We start from the raw sequence: 22,789 nt of genomic DNA, 5'->3' as shown, positions 1-22,789 counted from the left end.
CTGCTGGCAGCAGCGGCAACAGGTGACAGGATCGCTGGCTGGTCAGCAGGCTTCTATGGCGCAAGGCTCTGCATGGCACACGTGCAGTTCCCAGTACTCGCATGCCATTGGGGGAAGCCCCACATGATGGAGCTGGCTGCCTTCCCCACTCCCTGCTGTGCAGGTCCTGGGACTCTGCCAGGAAGCAGGGGGTGGAGCTCCCTTCCACTGCCGGTGGAGTCTTGGGACCTGCACAGCAGAGGGTGAGGAAGGCAGCCCCCACCCTCCCTCTCACCCACATCCTGCCCACCCGATGTCCCTGCTTCTGCCAGTTTCAATCCCATGCTCCAAGTTCCTGCTGCTCCCCCTTCCCCTACCACCACCACGTCCCTACCTAAGCTGAGCAGGTTCCCTGGTGGCTGCAACAGTGACAGCAATAGTCCTGCTTGGTAGTTGCATGCTGGCTGGGCTGGGCCCTTTTGTGCGTGAGGTTGGGAGCGAGGCATGCAGGCTGGGTGGGGTACAAGTACTTGGTCGGTGCCTGTGGGCTGGATGTGGCCTGCAGGCTATATTTTGCTTGTCCCTGCCTTAACCCCTGTTACTGAGTTCAGGGGAAGGCTGTAGTGAGTAGAGTTGCTACAGCCTGCTGAAGGAGTGCATGCTGCCTTTGACTGTGTAGGAGGTGCACGCATCCCCTAGAAACACCAGCCATGAAACTGGAAGTGCCGGCGGAAGCGCACTTCCAGTTTCACTGCTGGTGATTTTGGGCTTGGTGATCGGCTGCTACAGGACCCCCCCCCCCCCCTCGCCCGTCGGTGATCTGGTGCCTCCCCAGACTTGGGAGGCACCAGGAGTGGAACAGTGAGCTTACCAGTTAGAAACCCTTGTAGCCCATGAAGGGTGAAGTAAAATTGGTAAGCTAGCTAATTGGTAAAAGGGGAAACCCCTGGGCCTGGCCATGAGGGTCAAGGGTCAGGTGACTGGAAGTGGGTGTAGCAGAAGGTCCTTATAACCCTGACTCCTAGGATAGAGCCCCTTGCAACCAAGAACATAGTTAAGAAAGCAATAGAATTGCATTAAGGGGAGCTTCTTGTAAATTTGCCACTGTATTTTCAGGATTTTCAGGGTAAGATGAAATGTTCCAAAACACTGTGAAGGAATTGGATTTGAGTTTTTCTAGTAACAGTGTAGTACGATTTGAAATACTTTTGCTTACCTTCTTTTGTTAAATATCAAACTGTTTAAACACTACATAATTCCAGAAAGACAGACAAACGCTAATCATGGTAAACAAATGAAAATAAAACCATTTAATCAGTATTTGAGATGAACAGCAGTAAATTGATTCTGTCGAGTCCAGTTTCTTGAGTAATTAAATGTTTTCCTTGGTTACAAAATACTCAGTTAAGATAAATAAACAAAGTTGTATAATAATCTGTTTAGGTTGTCCATGTTACAAGGGTATAAATTGTAGTCGTGTTGGTCTAAGGACATAGGCAGACAAAGTTATTTGGGTAAATCTTGATATCTTTTAGTAGACCAACTTGAATAGTTGGAAAAATTCTTCTTAGCAAAGTTCCTCAGCCTGATGAAAGGTATTTATACCTGAAAGTTTGCTAAGAAGAATTTCTTAGTAAGAAAAGTAAGAAGGAATTAATTTCTAATTTGGGGAATAATTTGGTAGTTAACCTGCAAAATAGTGTTTTGTCACATGCAGCTTTTCTTTTAATCTAATCTGGTTAAAAATCTCTAAGAAATGGTAAATTACACTGAATAGTTGTAATTACTATGCCTGTTTTTAATCCTTGTATATTTTAAAGTCAGTCAGAGAAACTCTCATTACTGAAAAACAGGGGTCACATCCCTGAAGTACCTTTCAGAGAAACGGTAATTAAGATTGGGCTTCCCTTTTCTTTTTTCCCTTGGCCACAAAGCTTCCTTTTTTTCTTTGAGATAAAATTATTTGACACTTAGTAACTCTAAAAATGTTCTTTGTCTGATGTATATTTTGGAACTTAGAAGTTTTCAGCTCTTTTGAACATGCTTGGCACGTAAGAGAGAAAATAAATGGTACACAAAAATAAATGAACCATATAGTCATAATGAAAAGAGAGAGAGGCAAGGACCAATAAAAGATATCCAAAGAAATCCTTGCCTTTTGCATAATTCTTAGACCATCACGGGTACAACAGCACTCTAATTAAATTAGGAAAGAGAAGTTTGGTAACCTCTTTAGGGGGAAAAAAGGAACAAGCCTGAAAGGTTAGAAAGACGGGAAGGAGAACTTTTATCAAGAATTTATGCACATTTTTACTTAGTCATGAAGTAAAACAAAATTGCTTTAACTTTTTAACATAGCTCTGTTACCAGCCAGTCCCATCTGTTGTTTTCCAGGGTTAAGCTCATCTGCCTATGTAAGCCCATGCACCTGTAGATGCATGCATGCCTGTTCGCTTGCTCACTCCAGTTTTGTTAAGATCTGTATTCCAATGCTACAGAGTTTATTAAAATTCCCAGTTGATTTACTACCTAATTATCAAACAGAGTCCTACTGAATAGAACATTCTACCCCCCCCCTCCCCCGCAACATGGGCTGTGTGTTCACTTCCTCCTCTTACTGCCTCCAAGTTCTCTGGGATTTTCAGTCCAGACGTACAGCAGCAGGACTCTGCAGGGTTGCTCATCACTTCCTCTTCCTGCTTCCAGGTGCATCTGGGATTTGTAGTCCATAATCACAGCCAGCAGGACTCCACAGGGTTGTTCCCTTCTGTTCAATACATGCTTGCTTCAGAGATAAGACCATTCTTATTCAAGCTTTTATGAATTCAATGCCACTACCTCTGTGCTGCCCCCCCCAGCCTGGCAGATGCTGCTGACCTCCTGCCCAGGCAGACCCTCTAGCTAGCTCGAGCAGGGAGTGGAGAAAGCCTTGGACTGGGAGGTGTGCTCTAGTGCCCCCTAGCTTCTGGTGTGAGCCACTGAAGGCATCTGCCTGCATTAGCTGAATCAAAAGATAATGTCTGTTTGCTTGCTTGCCAGTTCAATCTCTGCAGTTTAGACTAACCTGCAAAGACTCTATTGATTCAGCCTTGGGCTTTTTGACTGTCTGTACTTGGCCTTTATGACCTCTACTTCTTGTTTTGAGAGAGAGAGTAAATAATTAATTCCTATTTACTTTCTCTTCACCATTCACTATTTTGTAAACACTTAGCATGCTCCCCTCCTACCCCAAGTGTCTTTTCTAATCTGGGTAGCTAGATTCTAATCTCATCATACAGAGGCCCCTCCATTCCACAAATCGTCCTTGCTGCCCTTTTCTGTACCTTTTCTACTTCTTTATCTTCTAGTGACATGTGGGGACTGAAACTGGGCACAGTATTCAAGGTGTGGATGCACCAGAGGGGCACAATGATACTTTGTTTTGTTAACAGTTCCCTTCTTAATAATCCCTAACATTTTGTTTGTCTTTTTATTGGCTGCTGAGTACTGAGCTGATGTTTTTAGCAAATCATCTGCAGTGACTCCAGGATCTCTGTTACATTAGCTGTGTAGTAACAGCTAATTAGAGCCCATTTTAGTATAGGTATAGTTGGGTAATTTTTGCCCACGTGCATCACTTTCCACTTATCTACGCTGAATTTCATCCAGCATTTAATTGTCCGTTCACTTAATAGTTTAGATCCTTCTGTGTTTCTTCACAGTCCACATTGGTCTTTACCACTCTGAATAATTTTGTGTCATCTGCAAATTTGGCCACCTCATTACCCCCATTCCCCCCCCCCCCACCTCCCTTTCCAGATCATTTATGAATATGAGAGAGAAGAGAAGGCTGAGAGGTGATTTTGTGGCCGCCTACAAATTCAGTAGGAGGGACAGCAAGGAATCGGAGATGCTCTGTTCACCAGGGCACCTCTTGGGGTAACAAGGAACAATGGTCACAAACTGACAGAGCAGATTTAGGCTAGATATCAGGAAGAACTTTACAGTAAGAGTGGCCAGAATTTGGAATGTGCTTCCAAGGGAGGTGGTGTTCTCCCCTACCTTGGGGGTCTTCAAGAGAAGGCTGGATAGGCATCTGGCTGGGATCATCTGACCTCAGCACTCCTTCCTGTCTAGGCAGAGGGTTGGATTTGATGATCTGTTGAAGTCCCTTCTAACCCTAGCATCTATGGATCTGTTAAACAGCACCAGTTCTAACACAGATCCCTGGGGGAACCTGCAGTTTACTACTTTCCATCCTGAAAACTCACCATTTATACTCTCTCTTTGCTTTCTATCCTTAAACCAATTTCTAATCCACGGGTGGACCTTGCTTATAATCTCATGGCTGCCTAACTTCATTAATAGCGTTTGGTTGGGGACCTTGTCAAAGCCTTTCTGGAACTCCAGATATACAATGTCAACTTAAATATTTAATTAAAAGTTTGGAAATTTTGGCAATTCATGAAGATTGTGATGGTAATTCTTGCTTAATTTTATTTTTATCAGTATGTCACTTAAATTTCTGCAGCTACTTTGCTTTACTTGTGACCATTTGAAGAAAACCCTTTAATGTTAATTAAAACTTAGACTCTGGTTACAAATGCAAATTTAACTTATTGAAAAATTCGTTTCTAATTTAGTTGGGAAGTTAGTTCTATGATGTGGTCCAAAATGTAATGTTGTTGAGCTATATATAAATCAATTTTTGAGCAGCAGCGGATCCAGAGCATTGAAATGGGATATGTGGAGGTGAAGAGGTCACTCACTGCCCATGCATTCAGCTGCTCAACTAGAGTACTTGCCAGTGAAGCAGGATATTATTGCATCAGTGCATCCCTCTAGATCTGCTTTTGCCTGAGAATTCTTTCAAATAAATGACAATGAAAATTAAATTATTAAAAAATACTGAAGGATGGATTCTTCTTATGCAAGGTAGCACAGTTGAATTCATTCAATGCAATATCTTTAACTGAATCATTAAAAGCTTATTTCTGTGCTCATTGAAGTTGCAGCAAAACTGCTGTTGCTTTAATGATGCAGGTTCCTAGCCAGCATATGTTAAAGATGAAACTGTTTTGTGCTAGTGTTTAAATAACACTTTTAGATTAAGGCTAAACAGTTGCTATATAAACACTGCATATAGCTTATTTTTATAGATATATCTGTGTATTTACTTTTAGATTTGGGATCCAGTACAGATATCCTTTGCCATATGATGCCTTTCTATAGCTATGACGTTCCTCATACTTGTGGTCCAGATCCTAAAATATGCTGCCAGTTTGATTTTAAACGTCTTCCTGGAGGAAGAGTCAGTTGTCCATGGAGAGTTCCTCCAGAGGCCATTCATGATGGAAATGTTCCACACAGGTACAGTACTAGAAACTATTAGGATGATGAATAATTAAAATATACTTGCTGAAAGAGGCCAACTATCACTATTTGCTGGATTTATAGCTTTTTATAGATATTTGTCATGTGAAAATTATTCCTATTACTTGTGCACTGTATGTATTCCTGTTCACAAAATAGTTGCTAGTATAGTTTATAAAATGCCTAAGAGCCAGAGAGAAACTAAGTGAGTTAGCATATTGATCCTACAGTTTCTGATATCATTTTGATTTTCTGTTTGATCACCTAATTTTTTTTGAATCTCAGTCCTTTCTCTGCCTTGCTCAAAACCAACAGCAGGATTTTTTTCCCTCCCTAATGAATCAGATAGCAGATAAACCAAGAAAAAATACCATTTAGCCTCACTCACAAATAACACTTCAACCTGTAGTTTGTTTATTTCTGGAAATCCAAGAGTCCAAACAGTTAAGATTGTTTCTGAGGCTGAAAACAGATGTCACCTTTGTGCCTCCATAAAAAATGTTCTGGTAGTACAGAGATCAAGCAAACAGATGTTCATGCCACTTGTTGCACCACAAATGCTAAAAATTGTGGCAATGGCAATACGTAGCATAAATTTGTGATGCTTTTTTTGCAGCAGACATCTTTTTGATTTGGAGCAGGAGAGTTCAGGTGCTTCTGGGGCCTCAGGAGTCTGATCCTGCATGACCTGGGAATTCCCATTCCTGGGCCATGTAGAATTGGGTCACAGGAGCATCTGCCCAGGGTCCCCCTTCTGCAGAGGTGCACACCAGGAATCCGCCAGCAAGGGATTCTCTGGGTGCATGCATTGTACTGCTGTGCCCTAATTCAGGATATGCCTCTGTAAATGAGGGAACCCTGGGTTTCTCACAGATGCATGCCCCTGGAATCCTCCAGCAGGGGATTACCTGGCCACACATTGCATTGCCATGCCCTGATTCTGGCACATCTCTGCAAGTGGGGCAACCCTAGCTTCCCGCATTTGCAGATGCTCCCCAACTGGTGTTTCATAGAATCGGGCTCCCACAGCTCTCTGAAGTGGCAGTGGTCAGGCTCTGTGGGGCAGTGGGTTATGTTTGTTTTGGCACAGCTGATCCGTTTCATTTTGCGATATCTGTTTATAACCTTAGAAACACCAAATTTAATGTAAACACATCCTGCTTGAAGGATTCTTGGTACTGATGACAGACAAACCTTAAAAGGATTTGAAATGTTGTTTTTTATATTTTTTATATTGTAGTTTTTCTGTCCATGATGTGCTATTTATAACTGTCATTCTTATTGGGTGTTGATTTGTTAGTTACAATGGGTTTTTGAAGCTGTAGATGAGGAAGGGTCTTAGGCTTTAATCTTACATATATAAGGAGATGTCAATATCTAGTTATGTTCTTGACAGGTTAAATTAATCTAAGCTGGGCTCTGTGGCCCCTGGCAGACGTTAAAATAATGGGCCAACCCCAAAATTATGCATTTGGTGAGGCAGAACACACAGTGTTTGGGATAGGGCATAAAGTGTTTCAGATATGAATTATTCAGCTTCCAGGGCTACCCACAGCTCAATCTGATGCTTAGTTGATCACAGCTGATTGGGCATAGGACAACTTCAGGTCCTGCTAGTTCTTGCTTCCCACAACCTAATCTCCAGATGATAGTTAGCATCCTTTTGGGCAGCCCCGCATCTGAGATGTGTGCCACACCTTCAATTTTAAGATACCGTACATTTTAGCTCGACTTGACTTCTCAGTCTCTATACAGACCAGGTGCTTCAGCGGGGCTTTTTTGGTGCTTTTATCTAACAGCTGATTCAATCAGCTGTTAGATAAAAGCACCAAAAAGCCCTGCTGAAGCATATAATCACAGATGTTGGGCATTCTGGGTCAAACTAATGTGATGCTTCTTCTGGCCATGCACTTCACTTGGTGTGGGGGTATGCCAACCTTAAAGTAAAGAACTGTTTTATTTTGTTTTGTTTTCTTCATGTCTGTAAGCAGCCATAATGCTTAGCATAGTTTATGCCTGAAGTTAATCTTTTGTTAGCTTTACTTTGTCTGGATTTTTATTGTATTCAAATTTATATTATATAATAATATTTTCTCTATGTAATATTCCTCTGTCAGTAGTTTGTCAACTCCATTTGGAGAAAACATACTCAAGATTTTTTAGCTGTAAAATTTTGCTATTGTTTTCTGTTTTTGCCTGCTATTCCTTTAATGTGAAATAACCAAAGAACTGTTGCTTTTTGTAACCACAATGCATAAATCTCTCATTTAAATGAGTGGTTACCTGTAAAAATCTCTAGATTTTCAGGACTTTTTTAGATTTGTGAAAGGGATTTCAACTAAGTGCCAAGTCTAACTCTTGCTGTTGAAGCAAGTGCATTTGCTAAAGCATTACTAGCTTTAAGTTGAATGAAAAATTTGGTTCAGATTTTACCTGTATTTGTAAAGTTTTTAAAATACAATACATTTTCATGTATTAGTCTTTGTTATTAAATGGTAAATCTTTACTATATTTTATAACAATGTAATTTAGAAACTCGTGTGAGAATCATAGAATCGTAGAGAAATAGGGTTGCCAGGTACCTCTAGAGGTCATGTAGTCCAGGGGCTGGCAGCGCTTTTGGGCAGAGTGCCAAAAATACCCACAATCTCAATTTGTAAGATGTTGATGTGCTGAGGTAGATGGTGGGGGAGCCATGAGGGGTCCAAGTTTTGGTGTGGCAGCACAGCCCTGACCCCTTCCCCAAGGTGTGTGCACCAAGCAAAATGCCTGTGTGTGCAGTCTATTCCACTGCCTCATTGTTCTAATAGTGAAGAAGCTTTCCTAGATACCCAATTTAAACTTAGTTTGCTGCAACTTCAAGCCATTGGTCCACATCCTCCTCTCTACAGCAAGAGAGAAAAGTTGTTTTCCTTCTTTATGGCAACCCTTCAGGTATTTGAAGACTGCTGTCATGTCCCCTATAAAGTCTTCTCATGTCCCTTTTTCTGCAAGCAGAACAAGCCTAGCTCCTTCAGCCTCTCATATGACTTGTCTTCCAAGCCCTTGATCATCTCTATCTGCTTCTGGACCCTCTCTAACTTCTCCATGCCTTTTTAAAATGTGGAGCTCAGAACTACACACAGTTCACCAGATGACAATTCTGACATGGACCCATTTAATAATTACCATTTTTGTGTGGCTATTGAGTCAGATATCTATCTACCTTTTATAGTAGTTTCATCCAGCTCACATTTCTCTAATTTTTTTTTCAAGAAGGTTTTGTGGGACCTTTTCAAAAGCCTTACTGATGTCTAGATACACTATATCCACAGCATTCCCTTCATCCACCCAAGTTGTTGCTTTGTCAAAGAGGAAGATCAAATTTGTTTGACACAATTTATTTTTTCATAAATCCAGACTGGCTGCTTGTGATCAGCCTTTTGTCCTCTAGATGCTTGCAAGTGGCTTTTCTTAGGGGAATGCTCTAGTAACTTCCCAGGTATTAAGGTGAGCCTAACCAGTCTGTAGTTCCCCGGGTCCTCCTTCTTTCCTTTTTTAAAGAGAGGCATTACACTGAGTTTTTTCTGGTTCTCTGGTCCCTGTTCTGTTCCCCGTATCTTCATGAAGATCACTGTCAAGGGCTCCAAGATCTCCTCTGCCAGTTCCTTTACGACTCTGGAATAAAGTTTATCTGGCCCTGCTGACTTGAATGTATTCAGACCCAGCAGATGCTCTCTGACTGTGTCTTTTGCTATCTCCTCTCTCATTTTGTCCTCTTCTTTATCCAGATAATCCCTATTAAGTTTCTGTCTGCAGCTTAATATTTTTGTGAAGACTGAGGCAAAGTAGGTCTGCCTTTGCATCTTTCTTTCCTTGTTAACAGAGAACTTACAGCTTCCTTGGTCCTTCTTTTCTGGTCGGCACACTTTGCAGAACCTCTTGTTGTCCTTAACCTCCTTTGCCAGGTGCAGCTTGTTCTTTATTTTTGCCACCTTGATTTTGTCTTTGCAGGTTCTTTCTATTTCTTAGTATGTTTCAAAGATTCATAGATTGTAGAGTTGGAAGGGACCACAATGGATCATCGTGTCCGACCCCCTGCCCCTGGCTGGAAAGAGGACCAAGGTCAGATGACCCCAGCCAGTTGACTATCTAGCCTCTTCTTGAAGACATCCAAACTAGGTGAAAGCACCACCTCTCTTGGAAGCCCATTCAAGATCCTGGCCACCCTGACTGTGAAAAAGTTCTTCCTAACATCTAACCTAAATCCACTCTCAACTAGTTTACACCCGTTATTCCTAGTCACTCCCTGGGGCGCCTTAGTAAACAGCACGTCACCTCTTCCCCATTGACCTCCCCTAATAAATTTATAGGCAGCCACAAGATCTCCCCTCAGCTGTCTCTTGTGAAGGCTGAAGAGATTCAGCTCTCTCAACCTCCCCCCGTAGGGTCTTTCCCAAAGGCCACTAATCATGTGAGTGACCCTCCTCTGAACCTTCTCCAGATTCTTCACATCCCTCTTGCAGTGTGGCATCCAAAACTGGACACAGTACTACAACTGCGGCCTGACCAGTGCTGCATAGAGGGGGAGGATCACCTCCTTTGTTCTATTAGTCATGCACCTGCTAATGCACGGCAAGGTGCGATTGGCCTTGTTGATGGCCTTGTTACGCTGCCGGCTCATGTTCGTCTTGGAGTCAAGGATGACTTCAAGATCCCTCTCTGCCTCCGAGCTGCTGAGAAGGACACTCCCCAACCTATAGGTGTGGTGGGGATTCCTCCTTCCCAGGTGGAGTACCTTACATTTATCTTTATTAAATTGCATCCTATTTTTTTCTGCCCGTTGATCCCATCTGTACAGGTTGGACTGAATCTGCTCCCTGCCCTCCGGTGTACTAACTTGTCCCCATAACTTGGTATCATCAGCAAATTTGGAGAGAGTGCTCTCCACATCCTCGTCCAAATCACTAATGAAGATATTTAATAATACCGGTCCAAGGACCGAACCCTGCGGGACCCCACTGCCCACCTCCCTCCAGGCTGAGAAGGAACCATCCACCACCACTCTCTGGGTGCGGTCCCTAAGCCAGTTGGCCACCCACCTGACCGTGTAGGTGTCCACTCCACAGTCTGGTAGCTTCCCAATGAGGATAGGGTGCTAGACTGTGTCCAAGTTTCCTTGGTGACCTGCCCATTCTTACATTACCTATACGCTTTCCTTTTGCATTTGAGGCATTTTAGAAGCTCCTTGTGCAGTCGCATTGCTCTCTTGGCATTCTTGTGTTTCCATTGTGCCAGGAGAGTTTCTTATTGAGCTTCCAATGTTGTGGCCTGTAGGAGCTCCCAGCCCTCTTAGGTGCCTTTATCCTACAACCTATCCTCCCATGACACCATGCCTATTTGTTCTTTGAATCGGATGAAATCCACCTTTTTGAAATCTAGCATCCTCATTTTGCTTTCCTTGTCTCATGTTTTTCCTTTTTCAGGATTTGGAATTCTACTGTGTTGTGATAACTTCCTCCCAAGTTACCCATTACCTTCATATTCTCCATTAATTCTTCCCTGTTTGTCAGGACAAAGATCCAAGATAGATGATCTCCCAGTTTTGTCTTCACCTTTCTGGAACAGAAAGGTGTTCTCCACCTAAGTTAGGAACTGGCTTCACATTTTATATTTGGCTGCATTGTTCTTCCAGCAGGTGTCCAGAAAATTGAAATTTCCCATCAGTACCATCCCATAGCTTTTGGATAGATTTGTCACCGGCTTGAAGAGTGCCTCATCCACCTCTTCCTGAGTAGGTGGTCTATAATAAATCCCCACCGTTGGTGCTGCATCTTTCACTTTCACCCAAATGCATTCTGCTTGGGTGTCTGGTATTAATCTTGTGTCTTATCTTAATCATATTTGCCTGGTTTACTGGGAACTTTGCAAGGCTGGTGTTATGAAAAATGTGCTTTGTCAGGAAAGCTGTTTTTAATTTTAAAATCTATACTGGTGCTTTTAAGAATAGAACAGATCTCAACCATTAGATTTTAGAATTACCTTGGAGTGTTGGTAGTTGGAGAAGTCCAAGTTTTACTTGAAAACCAAATAGAATGAATCTTTAAAATTGAAGATGTTAGAAATGAATAATCAAGACAATACTGAAGTCAACTCGACTAAGTCTGCTGAACTGAAGAGCTCAGGGATTTGAATGGAGAGCTCTGAAAATTTTCTCTCTTGCAAAAGAGGAAAACAACCTTGTAGGAAATAGCTTCCAGGTTAACTAGATGAATGTTGTCTCCAAAAGAAAAAAGGGTGTGGGGGAGTAGGGGGGTAAAGGCCTGTTATAGTCCATATAAATATAATTAGAACCAAAATACTAGGATAAAGATCATTATTTACATTGGAAAATTAAAGAGTTATTGGCTGGAAGTTACTTTACCCCCGTGTGCATGCATTTTGTGCAGTGAATGGCAGGAGTGTTCAGGGAAAATAGCATGTGTTCATGTAATCAAAACTATCATAGTGCATATGCACATGCTTTGCAACCATAAGTATGTTTTCCTAACATAGAAATTGGTATATAATATCCTGAAGTCTTTTGAAAAAAAGTTGGAATATAAATGATGCATACTGTAACTATGCAGTCATCTTCAGATGTTATTTTTGTAATGGTACAAAGTTTGTAGTTGTGGGCTGGAGAGAAAAGAGAACTGTGGGATCATGGATGTTCTTTCTGTTTGGCAAAGATGTTAAATGTCTGCTGCCATGACAAAAGTTGCAGTCTAAACATTAATTTATTTCATCAGAATTCTATCATTTTTGTGGAAGATCAACCATTTTTATCCTGGGACAAATACTTTCAGTGTCTGGTATGCTGTCATTTGCTGTGTGAAATTTTGCATATATCATGTAACAGATGTAACATCTGGAGGGGTCCTATGGGTCATCAGTGGAGTACGAACCCTGAAGTTTTAGCAGTGAAGTACAGTGCGTTTGCTCCTTGACTCGCAAAATGATTTATATGAGCCAGCAGAAGCAGCTGTCTCTTGTTTTTCCCTTTTCTGAGGGAAGGGGAGAATGGATTTCTGGGCCTTGGAAGGAGCCCAGCACAGACTGCCCTGGAACATGTGATATTTTTCATCCTTAGGAATTGGGGAAGCATCTTTATCCCAGTGGCATCACTGAGGGTAGAGATTGAAGAATGTGTCTTATAGGTTCATGGACTGGACCTGGGGATTAAAATGGTGGTGGGAGAGTCCAGATTGAGACTCTTTTGTCCCACCTATTTCTTTGTTGGAGCCACTCTGGCAAATCCTGGTGTTTCTGACTGAATATGTGCTGCTACTGCTTTGGCAGTGAAGTGAACCCAGTCTAAGGCCCTGTTGACACTTTAGGTATGATTAACCAGTTAATCATGCTTAAGTGGTTACCTGGCCAGACGCTTATTTAGTTCCTAGCATGATAAAAAAAGAAACAAGTTACAAAGCCATTCCACAAAATATGTGTAATAATTTTGTAGCTGCTTCCTATTATGCCACTAATTGAACATGTGGCCAGAGCCCCCTGTGGCTGGGAGTCCCATCAGCTGATCCGAGCTGCTAGCTGGGGGGGCCCATGTACACCTTTGAGCCTGGCAGCTCCCAGATGATGGTGGCTCCTAGCTTCAGGAGCACTTCTCTGTTGTTTGGAGCCCCATCAGCTGACAGGGCTCCCGGTTGCTGGGGCACGCCTTGCAGTTCCAAGGCTGGGAAGACTGCAGCTGACATGGTGTGCCAGCTGGGGGTCCCAGTTGCATGAAGCAACCCTTCCCCCCAACCCCCCCAGCTGGGACACCATGTCAGCTGTGATTTCCCTGCTGTGGGGACATGTGGGGTGCCCCTGTGGCTGGGACCCGAGAGGGCTCCCAGCTGTAGGAGTTTGCTTCTTGCTGATGCAGGGGGATATGGGGATTTGGGCTCCCCCTGCACTGGCAATAAGGCGTGATGGGATCTGATTTACAGTCTCCCATTCATGCCTCCTGCCATGCATGTGTAGAGGGGCCCTAAGAATGCCAAGTGATTTAGCAGACTGTCACAATTTTTCTCAGGATCACAAACAAGAGGAAAAAAAATAAACCTTATCATGTAGCTTGAGGGGGTTTTCTCCATCTTAATATTAAAGGTCTGTTGCAAAAAGCTGTGTGACCGCTTTTCAAAAGAAAGGCCATATGCATTCTTTATAAGTCACTGTTTGTTTTTCCATTAAGAATACATCTTAATGAATATTTCTTTTCTTGAAGTAAAATGTATGGGATGATTGAGGGTCTCAGTGTCATGGGGTCATCATGCATATAATACTCAGAACTCCTGTAGATAGTTTAAAAATATATATTTATTCCTAAAATAGAGAAGTTGCTAAACAGGAATTAGAGCTGTTTGTGTATATACTGTAGTATATGGTAGAAGAAAAACCTAGAAAAACAGGAAGGTCATGTTTAGGTTAAATGTACAGAAACCACATTTGAACGAACTTTTTTGGCCCTTTGTTTTAGGGAGCCAGGAAGGAAAGATGTGTGGGCTTCAGAACTGAGGTGAAAGTATATTTTAGTCTCCAGCAGATCTGATGTGTAGGTCTTGCCCCAGGTATTTTTCAGTATATAGTTATTCTACTCTCAAAGTAAAGATTAGGAAACAGCTTTGTGAGAGGAATTTCAGAGTTTTTCTCTCTCAAGGTTATGAGAGGAAGAACACAGTTGGCTAGTTCCTTGCCTACGTATTCACTGTTTAAGGGCAATCCTGTTTCACCCTGTTTGAGTCTCTGAAAAAAATGCTAATGTGAAGTTGAAGACAGGTATTCTTCCTCCTTGCTGTTGTTTGTGGATTAGTCATAAAACTAAGATGAAGACTAATTCTATAAGTAGATACACTAATTTTTCAGAAACTAACAGAATGGATAGGATTGTGCTTAGATGCTGTGACACCTGCATGTGATTAGAAGCTAGTAATAATGGAATAAAATCTATCCCACTATGTCTCTGAAATGGGGAACACAGCTCATGAATGTGACTTGCATTAATGGCAGAGTTGGCATGATTTAAAAAAAAAAAAAAGTTTCTGAAAAGTCCCTGCGACAAATCTATGCTTCTAGGAGAGTTGACAAAGTATGCCTCTGATTTAGAAAGAAATTGGAGGGAGGTAGAAAGGAGAGATGTCAAAAGTTAGTATGAGTCCTCTTAATTTGTATTTTTTCATGAGTCTGGTATCTCACGAGTAACTTTGGACAAAATATTATCTGGTTACATGTGCAAAATCTGAACTAAAAATGAGTTTTCTAACAAACGTGTTTTATAGTCTTCTGTAGTTCTGATTGTTATGATATCTAACTGATAGGATACTTGCTTCCAGAGGTTTTTTTTTTTCTCTTCATGGGAGAACCTTACAAACCTTAGTTTTAATGTGGCTGACATCTCACCAGTGGTATTGATTGCAGACAAGACAGTTCAGCACTATGAATTATAAAATGGGCTTCTGGCAAGAAAACAGTGATGTTCCTGAGTGAGATGAACTATCCTTTGTAGAGTACACAAAATGCCCTTCAACTATGGTTTAAAACTTCCTTTAAGTGAGATTATTACTTAGAATAAGTTTACTGTTAAATGCTGTTCAGATGGCTAAAAGAGAACCTGATTTAATAAGCTTAAGTTTGTAAGGATTTTAGATATAGCGGGGAGTTATATTTAAATTCTCGGAGAAACTTTCATTTAATGTAGTTCACTTCGAAAACCAAGCAAAATTTTAAAAATTTAAAACTGCTAATTCTTTTAAAAAATTGTATATACTGCAACATCATTAAGAACATACATCAATGTAGCTTGGGATTCTTTTTTTAAAAAATGGAAACTCAAAATCTTTAGTCACTACTTGCAAGTAAAGTATATATGGACAAACAAACATGGCCTGGATTTAAAAGGGGAGTGGGAGCTTGCTATTCAGAACTGCTTAGCTATTGTTCTGCTCTAAGAGTTTTCTGTACAAGAGCCTTTAGTGATAGAAGTATAGCAAAATTGCTCCAACTTAACAATGCTTCAATCAGGGTCAAAGTTGGTGGCCATTTTTGCTCACTTGCATGCTACAGGATCATGAACACAACACTGTTACAGCATTAACAGTTGCTTCATGCTCCAAAGCAGCAGCTTCCCCTTCCCTTTTGAAGGTGTTTCAGATGTATGTTTGTCCATAGCCCAAGTAAGGTTACTTCAGGTTTGCCCATGGTCCTCCCATTGGCACCTTAATTTTGCAAGCGGGGTGTTGAAAAGAGATTAATGGTAATCATAGGTATTTTGCAAGATTTTGGGAAATTGTTACAAACATTTTCACCCTCTCATACATCAAATCTGTTAATCAGTTCAATATGTTACTGTCTTGGGATGGTCTGGAATACTATACATCTCTTCTCCCCCAGCCTTCTGAATAAAACACTTCTTGGGGAAGGCAGAATAAAGAAGCAAAGACTTTTCCAGAATCATAGGTGAATGATGGCTGCATAGAGTAGGAGCATAGTTCATTTGCCAGTGTCACACACCCTCCCCTTGCACAGTGAAAAGCTAGAGGTTTAACTCTTTCACAGGTGCTGCTGATTTGCCAGTCAAAGCTGCTGCTAGTTCAGTTGAGGGTGTGAGAAAGCAGTCCCCTCTAGACAATGCAGGTAAAGGTGTGATAGGATCTGATGCATGATCCAAACAATTGTGCCTCCTGCCATGTCTCACATACATGGCAGGAAGTGTGATTGTGAGATGGCAAATTAGATCCTATCACACCTTACTGCTGGTGCAGGGGGAGCCTGTGATCACCATCCCAGGCACTCCCTGCACTGGCATGTAGCAATTTCCCATGGCTGGGAACTCCTTCAGCTGACAGTTTCCCAGCCATGAGGTGCCTGGGGTGCCTCTGGGGCACATGGGCCCCCTTGCTGGGAGCTCCAGTCTGCTGATGGGGCTCCCAGCCACAGGGTCCCCCTGGCTACGTGTTCAGTTAACAATATGATAATAAGGAGCCACAAAGTAGAATAACTTTGTAGATTATTTCTCCTTTTATTACACCATTAATTGATTGAATGTGTGGCTGGTTGACTACTTAAGGTGTGATTAACTGGTTAATCACGTCCTAACTGTAACTTGTATATGGGGCCTCAGTTATGCCTCTAGTTTTGGCTGTGCAGCTAGGGGAGGGTGTGTGAACTCTACCACTGCTCCATATGGCCAGGGGGTGGAGAGAGAGACCCAGCAGCCATTCCAGCCTTCTCAGTCCTCCATTCCAGCATGGAAATCAGTCTCCTTGTTTAAGACGCACCACCCAATTTTAGATGGCTAATTTCTTTGGGAAAGGTCTATGTGGTATGAAAGTAAATAGAGTATATTATTACTCTATTATTAATAGAGTATATTATGAGAGTAATCAAGTATATTACTGTATTTACTGCAAGCAAATAAATGTAATAGGAGGTTACCAAAGGTAGAATTACCTGTGGCAAATTAACATTTTCTTTGCTTGATGAGTACTAAATTTTTTTACATCAGTTGTGGTAGATCTCATCTGTCTCAGCTTCACCAAAGTTTTTGATATGTCATACAGAGCATAAGATGATGGTAATGAGTAAAGAAAATGAAAGGTGGGTTGGGAATGAGCTGAAGGAGAAACAATAATGGATTGTGTTGTTTGTAGAGGTATCAGGCTGGAGGGAGGTTATTAGTAAAATTCCAAAAGAATCCGTCTTTAGGCCAGTGTTTGATTTGTCATTCATTATGTCTCAAAAAATAGTGTGTTGATGAAATACCATACTTTCTCACATATAACCACACCTTTTTTGCAAAACTAGCTAATGAAAATTGGAGTGCATGTTGTATGTGAGAAAAAGGGATTGGCCCAGGTCTGGAAACCTATTGTGAGGGAGTGCTATATCTCTTTACCCTTCCTGAAATTCAACATCATTGATTTAGTGACCAAGGGATGGATCACCCTAGATATAACCTGCTCTTCCTCCAAAGTATTCACTTTTGTCAGAGACAGGATACTGGGCTGGATGGACCTTTGGCCTGAATAAAGAAGTGCCATACTATGTGCTTATGGGGTGCTGTGTACAATTTTGGCCACCATGTGTTGAAGAAAGATGAATTCAGGCAGGATCAGGCAAAGTAATGGGCAGCTATTAGGATACTTGGGAATGGCTAGCTTATAACCAGAAGAGAGTTTTGCATGTTTAGTTTAGCAAAATGAAAGTTCAGTGAGAATGATTACACGTTATAAATGCATCAGAGATGACAAGCAGTAGGAAGGGGAAAGAACTATTTAAGAACAGTGTTGGCACAAGAACAAATGAGTATAAATTATCCATGAATAAATTTAAGATGGAATTTAGAAGAACGCTCTTAATCAGCTAAGCAGCAAGGTCGTGGAGCAGCCTTATAATGTAAGTAGTGGGAGAAAAAAAACCTGCTGCTTTTAAATTAGAACTCGCTGTCTTCATAGAAAAAGTTTTGTAAGATTTACTTGTCTGTTCTTAAGTGAATAAGCAGAACTTTTCAAGGCTTTAGGCTCCTCTTTGGAACACACTACATAATTTAGGATATCATTGCTATCTTGTCAAGTGATAATTATTCTGTATTCTAAAATTATTTCTTTTCCCTCCAAGGGCTTGGATGATTTTAGATCAATACAGAAAGAAGTCAAAGCTTTTCCGTACTAAAGTTCTCCTGGCTCCATTAGGGGATGATTTTCGCTACACAGAGAGCTCAGAATGGGATCAGCAGTACCAGAATTATCAGAAGATTTTTGATTATATGAACTCTCATCCTGATTTACATGTTAAGGTAAAAAGCACTGATTTTTTTTTTTTCATATGATATATTGAAATGTATGATATATTGAAACTAAAACTTCCTAACAAACTGTTCCCAAACACCATTAGCACTAACTTTAAGTTGCTCCTTTTTTACATGATGACAGATTTTGATGGACTGAGATTTTGTTTTTGTATCACAGAGAAAGATAGCTAAATACTACTGTTGCTCAGTTGAAAGACTTGATGAATAAGAAAGGTAATGATGATTTTGTTGTTGTTGCTGTTGTCATTTGACATCATAGTTTTTATTTTATTTTACATCTGGTTAAGTATAGGTGAGGGCTGGTTCCCCTAATGCCTCTTCCCTTAAGGCTTTACATTTTTCTATACCTAGCAAGAAATAATAATAATAGCCGATGTGATTTACTTGAAAAATAGTCTTTAATTTTTCTTAGGCTCCTTTAATACTGTTATTGTTGTGGAAGGTTTATAGTTCTTATCTTCTGTCATCTTCAAATGTACAGCCTTCCATTTCTCTCATTTAAGCTGCTTTTGAGCACTAATTGCCTTATTTAACACGTCTCAAACTGCCTTCCCCCATACTAAGTGCATTATCATAAAGCTATGTAGCACAAAATACCTTGGATGCAATCATTTTAAAATTTTGGTATGCTTTCCTTTATTAGTTAATTGAATTTCTTTATAGTTTGTCAAATAAATAAAGGTGCGTATAGTTTAACATTTTAAAGATGATTTATAGATTTAAAGGACTTTAGGTTCTTTTGTTTTCCTTCAGCCATTAATAATTTTGATTTTTTTTTTTTTTTTATTCTCACAGATAAGTGAGAAGAACAAAATCTAAATGTGTAATTCACTTTCTATAAGCAGTCATTTCCTTACAAAGAGTAAATATGCTAGCACTATACTCGGGTGAGAGCACATGCTCAGATAAACATTAATTCATTAACGCTAACATTTCTTCCCGAGTGAGCACCATAATAATTATATTGAACTAGGTGTCACTGGTACATTCATATTCAGCAGAAAGAAGAGTCTTGTGGACTTTTTTCTATTTTGAATATTTAATCGTTTATGCGTTAAGGCTTGATCTGTTTGCATGCTGAATTCAGTAATAGTTCCCTGCTGCTTTCAGAGCTGCAGAATCAAGCATATGCTGGGTTCTTGGAATTAACAATGAATTTTGAAATAAGAATATTTTAGTTTTAAGATTGTTAACATGGTTATAAAATTATGCTATCTGGTAAATGAGAAAGGAATCTAACTTGGATTCAGCTTAGATATTAAAATTTCTTTTAGGATTGTATTTTTTAAAAATAATAATACATTTCAATTGACAAATAACTTGTAAGGTCTTGAAAAGGTTTTATTTTTACTGGGTGTGTCTACACAAAACACTTTACTTCACAGTAGACTAATCTGCGCAGTAAAGTGTCATCATCTACACATGTGCACATTTACTGTACAGTAAATTAGTCTACTGTGCAGTTAGCTACTACCTGTATATACAGGTAGTAAATACTGTGCAATAGTGCATGTGTAGATGGTGACCTGAAACAAATTTGGTCCCAGTTAGCCCCAACACTAGGGTGTCATGGGGGCTGGAGAACTCCCCCAGTCCTGGCACTACTCAGCTCCTGGCTCCCTGCAAAAGCTGGGAGCCAAGCAGTGCTGGGACTGGGTAGCTTTCTGTGTCCGTCTGTCGTCGTGTCGTCCCCCCCTCCCCGCGCAATCCCGGCGCTGCTTAGCTCTTGGCTCCCTACAGGAGCTGGCAAGCCAAGCAGTGCTGAGACTGGGGAGCTAGCCGGGAACTGTCCCGTTTCTGGGGTGGATCCCTACCAACTCTAGGCTGCATGAGGATTTCCCTGAGCAGCCAAGAACTGTCCCTTCTTTCCCTGCTTCCAGAGATGGGTTCTTGGCAATCTCTAGGGCATGTCTCTGGAAGCAGGGAACATGTTGCCTGTTGTTCCTAAGATCAATGGACTGGACAGCAAGTTGTGTTTTGCCCAATGGAACATTTCTTTCTAGCCTCAGCTGATTTGTGGGGGGAAAGGGAGGGGGAAGGGAATAGTTTGTCTCTGTGTTCTCACAAACTCTCTCCACTTATATCCACAATGATTTTCTTGCTACATGACTATGAGAGCTAGTATAGCATGGTCTCCTTTCCGCACCCAAGCTCCCCTATTTTTGCATCGGGGTGATTCCAGGACTTGTTTTTGAGTTATGCTGTAAAAGGGGAAAACCCTTTTATATTGTTTATATGGACATAGTTTTGAAATGGAATCAAGTAAACTTCTTTGTTTTCCTATATAAACAGCATGAGAAAATGAACTTCTTACTGTGAAATAAAAGGGAGCAAGGATTTACTGCATTAGGGGCCTGTCTCATGGTACCTCCCTGTATGCGTAGTCTTACTTTGTGGTTTAGTTTTCACTTCCCACGTGGTGAGAGTGTGCATATAGACAGCTACCAGGAAGCAGCTGACTTAAGGTAGGTTTTCACTTTGAAAACAGACATGTTTTGATTTTTATTGTTGGATTTGATTATTTTGATATATCAAAGACTTTGTGTTGTGACGTAATAAAGTTAATGCATTTGAAAGTAAAGTCTCGAGGAAGAACTGCATTGTTATTTCATTAGAAGAGGGAAAATTTATAACATTTTCCAGATACCTACAGAAGATGGATTACTAATGTCCAATAGAGGTTAGAGAAAAGGGCAGTGTTTGGGACATTTTTCCCACAGTTGAAACCAAAGTTTGCTTAGGCCTTTGTTACTTGCCCTAAAGAGAGAAATGTAAAGCTTACTACTTTTTTAAAACGTGTGGATTTAAACTTCTGGTACTTTACAGGAGTGTGTTTATATTTGGCAAATAAACAGCTTGCATCTTGTGTGTTAGAAAATTATTTTTGATGAGTTAAATGTCGGTCAAGGCATCAGGGGAAATTTTGTGTACTTTAAAATAGACCAATAATTCTATTATGATCTGGCTTGCAGAAAGCATACTTTGAAAGTATCTATTAAATCCAACATGTCCTTATCCTTTAGCATTGCATTAATAAACCAAGGAAATGGAAATCTGTTAGTCACATAAGTTTTTTCTGATTTTGTTTCAGGCCCAATTTGGAACTTTATCAGATTATTTTGAGGCTTTGCGTAAAGCAGGTAATTTGGATGAGAAGAGCAGCAATTCATTTTTTCCTGTTTTGAGTGGGGACTTCTTCACATATGCAGACAGAGATTATCATTACTGGAGTGGCTACTTTACATCACGACCCTTCTACAAACGACTAGATCGAGTTCTGGAATCCTATTTAAGGTAAGTGTCAGCATATAGTTCTGCTTTGGTTTAAAAATTCCTAACTTAGAAAATATGTTTTAAGATAAACTCTGAAGTTTATTTTTATTATATTATAGTTGAGATTCATATATCGCAGTAGGAAAAACATAACTGGTCTCCAAAATCTTTGGATATTAGTATGACAGTTTACTCTGCTTGCTTCAGAATGGGTTTAAAATACCATTGGAAGTAACTGGTCACTTGGGATACCAGCCAGTGTGTGCATGTGACCCTTGTTGAATTGCTATTACCATTTTTTGATCACTGTTGGTTTGAGCTTGTTTTTGCAAGGAGGAGATGGGCACAGAAAAAAGGACAAATGAAATCTGGAGGAGCAAAAGTAGGCAAGAGAGAGGAAATCCATTTGATGATGAATAGGAGAAAGAACTATGAGGGTTGAGGCACACGGGGATTGAGGGCAGGTAAAGAATGGAGTAGATAGGAAAAAGAAAAAACTTGGGAAAACAAAGCAATAGGAAAGTGAGGAAGAATATAGTCAGACAATACTGAAGAAGGAAATAAGAGAGAAAAGCGGGGGGGGGGGGGGTTGGGGGTCATGGCCCTGAAAGAGAGATTTTTAAGTAAGTTGAGAGAAGTGGTGGAAGAGAAGGCAAGTAAAAAGAGGAGCTTAGGGAAAAGAGGACAGAAGTACATTAGAGAGAGGGTAGCGTGGGAGGAGGGGTAATTTTGTGTTAAAACACCATATACATAATAAACTTGCTTGTTCATTTTAAAAAATGCTTCATATGCTTTTATTTTTAAAATGGTTTTATTCTCGTCTTGCACCATACTATAATTGCTTTTGTTTCTGTTTCTATTACCTGACTCTCTGCTACTCTTTATTTTGCTGTGGGTGAATCTTTTACAGCCAGTGCTTTTTAGGACAGCCTTTTTTACTGCTAATGTTTTCAGCACATGCTAATGAAATGGGCAAAGCTACAAGAAAAGGACTGTGATTACATGTAGTTAACATTTTATCCGGAGCAGCCTTGCAGCATGAAAGTATGGCTGCTAAGCAAGGTGGTTATACCTCATTCTTTAGAGGTAGGGGTTATTTTTTCCATACAAAGCTGGATGAGTGGCTTTTCTGATGCAAGTCCCAACTGGGAGGTAGTTCAGGGTCCATTTTGGAGCTCCCTGTGTACTTTGTTTTTCTTGGATCAAATCCATATAATTGTACGACTAAGGTTCCCTCTCCACGTTGCAGGTATTGTACAGTTAACTGGTTAATTGTGCTGTTATGTTAAGACCAGGTACATGTGCAAAGTAGCTGGTACACCATAAAACACTCCAACCAGCTGTAAAGTTAAACCTCAAAAA

General features: G+C 40.7%; 1 protein-coding gene across 2 annotated transcripts in view; it reads left to right on the top strand.

The window, feature by feature from the left end:
• Positions 1-22,789, top strand: part of MAN2A1 (mannosidase alpha class 2A member 1) — a 222,225-nt gene that overhangs the window by 66,129 nt on the left and 133,307 nt on the right. For both annotated transcript variants that reach the window (XM_006270866.4, XM_019484312.2), the window contains exons 7-9: positions 5,142-5,328; positions 17,962-18,139; positions 21,246-21,448. In XM_006270866.4, coding sequence (XP_006270928.1) covers positions 5,142-5,328; positions 17,962-18,139; positions 21,246-21,448 — 568 coding nt within the window. The remainder of the gene's footprint in view (positions 1-5,141; positions 5,329-17,961; positions 18,140-21,245; positions 21,449-22,789) is intronic.

The sequence above is a fragment of the Alligator mississippiensis genome, chromosome 3, assembly GCF_030867095.1.
Source record: "Alligator mississippiensis isolate rAllMis1 chromosome 3, rAllMis1, whole genome shotgun sequence".
Taxonomy (NCBI): Eukaryota; Metazoa; Chordata; order Crocodylia; family Alligatoridae; genus Alligator; species Alligator mississippiensis.
The sequence above is the reverse complement of the archived record's forward strand: the minus strand, read 5'-3'. Positions and strand labels throughout refer to the sequence as shown.